Source organism: Priapulus caudatus, unplaced genomic scaffold, assembly GCF_000485595.1.
Source record: "Priapulus caudatus unplaced genomic scaffold, Priapulus_caudatus-5.0.1 Scaffold2352, whole genome shotgun sequence".
NCBI lineage: Eukaryota > Metazoa > Priapulida > Priapulimorpha > Priapulimorphida > Priapulidae > Priapulus > Priapulus caudatus.
The window spans coordinates 31,117-33,294 of NW_014579413.1; the positions used below are offsets into that span (position 1 = coordinate 31,117).

The 2,178-nt window shown below is 55.9% G+C and overlaps 1 protein-coding gene across 1 annotated transcript in view; it reads left to right on the forward strand.

The window, feature by feature from the left end:
* Positions 1-2,178, forward strand: part of LOC106818577 (vegetative cell wall protein gp1-like) — a gene marked incomplete at its 3' end in the record, with an annotated part of 6,500 nt that overhangs the window by 3,481 nt on the left and 841 nt on the right. Inside the window, exons 4-5 of the mRNA XM_014823273.1 lie at positions 342-1,144; positions 1,534-1,780. Coding sequence (XP_014678759.1) covers positions 342-1,144; positions 1,534-1,780 — 1,050 coding nt within the window. The remainder of the gene's footprint in view (positions 1-341; positions 1,145-1,533; positions 1,781-2,178) is intronic.

Consider the following 2,178-nt stretch of genomic DNA (forward strand, 5'->3'; position numbering starts at 1 on the left):
AAGATAAGATAAGATAAAGCTTTATTTTCATCGGTATAGTGTATAACATATATATAAGATATAAACTTAAAGCAGGTATGTGTTTATTATTTACCAACTACTAGGGATAAACTACTATGTTGGTTACTACTATGTATTCACACCATATATATAACTGCTGTACTGAGCATCATAGTAGTGATGTAATCATATATATAACTGCTGTACTGAGCATCATAGTAGTGATGTAATCGTATTATTGGCAATGTTGTAAAACTGACTTTCACTTGGGATGTTGATTAAACGTTGATTGGGTTGTTGTTGTTCGTGTGAGCGTCTCACTGTGACCCTGTTGTTTGCAGGAACCGCCGACGTACGCAGAAGTGATCCTAGAAGACTTACGCATGCATCAGACTTACAGGAGCGATGACATCATGAGCCACCAGGGGCCGCCACCGAAGCCCGCGCCGGCGCCCAAACCCTCGGGGCTCGCCACGAAGCATCCGGTCAATCTCCTTGACGATGACCTTCCAGTCGGCGACCTCTTGACCTACGAGTTTGGCCCCACGCTGCCGCCGCCGCTCCTCCCGCTGCCACCCAGTGGCGCCCTCCCGTCATCTCGCGATCCGTTTGACGTGGCGCCGGTGACGAGCGGACCGTCTCGTCCGTTACCGACGTTGCCGAGTCACACCGCCTACGCCGGCGCCCCCTCAGTCACCGCCACCGCCTACGCCGGCGCCCCCTCAGTCACCGCGCGCCAGAAACCGACACTACCCCAGAAGCCTGTCGGTCACGCGGCAGCCCAGCAGGTGGCGCCACCCGTCCCCGCGGCGCGTCACAACTGCTGGGTGTCGTTCGACGGCCAGGAGCAGCCGCCGGTGTTGCCGCGGCGACAGTCGCTGTCTCAGGACCGGCTGTCGGCGGCCAGCGCGACGGTGGCTCCCCCTCGCAGCGTGACGCACGGCAGCCTGGAGCAGCTGGCGGCTCCTACCGCCGCCGTCCGCAAGACGTCGCTGACTGAGGGCCGAAAGAAGGTGGCGCCACGTCCTCCGCCGCCGACGACGAAGCAGAAACCGACGGTGCTGCGCCCTACGAAGCCTCGGACGACGGGAAAGCCGCCCGCCGCCAGAGGGAGCCTGAGTGCAAAGTCGTCAAGTGTGAAAACGTGAGCACGCTATTTAGGGGTGTTGAAATTTAGGGCAGCATGTTTACTGGAGTCTTGTTTGATTCCGTAGCCTCGCTCGAATGTTCAGCCACATCTTCTCTTCACTTTATGAAGCAATGTAAAATGTAATTTATAAAGTTAAAATTAACCACAAAATTTCACATCCATTTTGAAAACTCGTGAAGGGCAAGTACGGTTTCTCCTTCCGCAAGTTCTTTCCTCCTTGCTGATTCAACTGCTGCTGCAGCATCCTGCAGATGACATGCGAGGGACGGACAGTCAGTCTGTGTCCACCCCAAGCTTAGGAAACTCGTCGACTACGTTTAATGATTCGTCGTTTAACGATGACGAGCGTTTGTCGTGTGATTCATCGTCTTTGCTTGTTGCAGGAATGCGCCGCCACCTCGTCCACCGAGCACGTACCTCAGCTCACAGAGCTTCAACCGCAGGGGGTCAACGCGCAGTGCAGGCACTGCTTCCTCCTCATCCTCCTCCTTTAATCCCCCGCATGGAGTGCAGCCACACACGGCGGGCCGCAGTAAGCAGAACACGGCCTTGGATTGGGGCACGCAGACGACATCGGCGAGCAATCTGCCTCCGAGACCGGGGCCGGGCCATCCTCTATACCACTACACGGTACGTGCTGTATCATAGAGAGTCCACACTCACACACGCACACACGCACGCACACACACCGATCAGACCGGGGCCGGGCCATCCTCTATACCACTACACGGTACGTGTTGTATCATAGAGAGTCCACACTCACGCACGCACTCACGCACGCACACACACACCGATCAGACCGGGGCCGGGCCATCCTCTATACCACTACACGGTACGTGTTGTATCATAGAGAGTCCACACTCACGCATGCACTCACACACTCACTCACGCACGCACGCACACACACACACACACACACACCGATCAGACCGGGGCCGGGCCATCCTCTATACCACTACACGGTACGTGTTGTATCATAGAGAGTCCACACGCACGCACACACTCACGCACGCACGCACTCACGCACT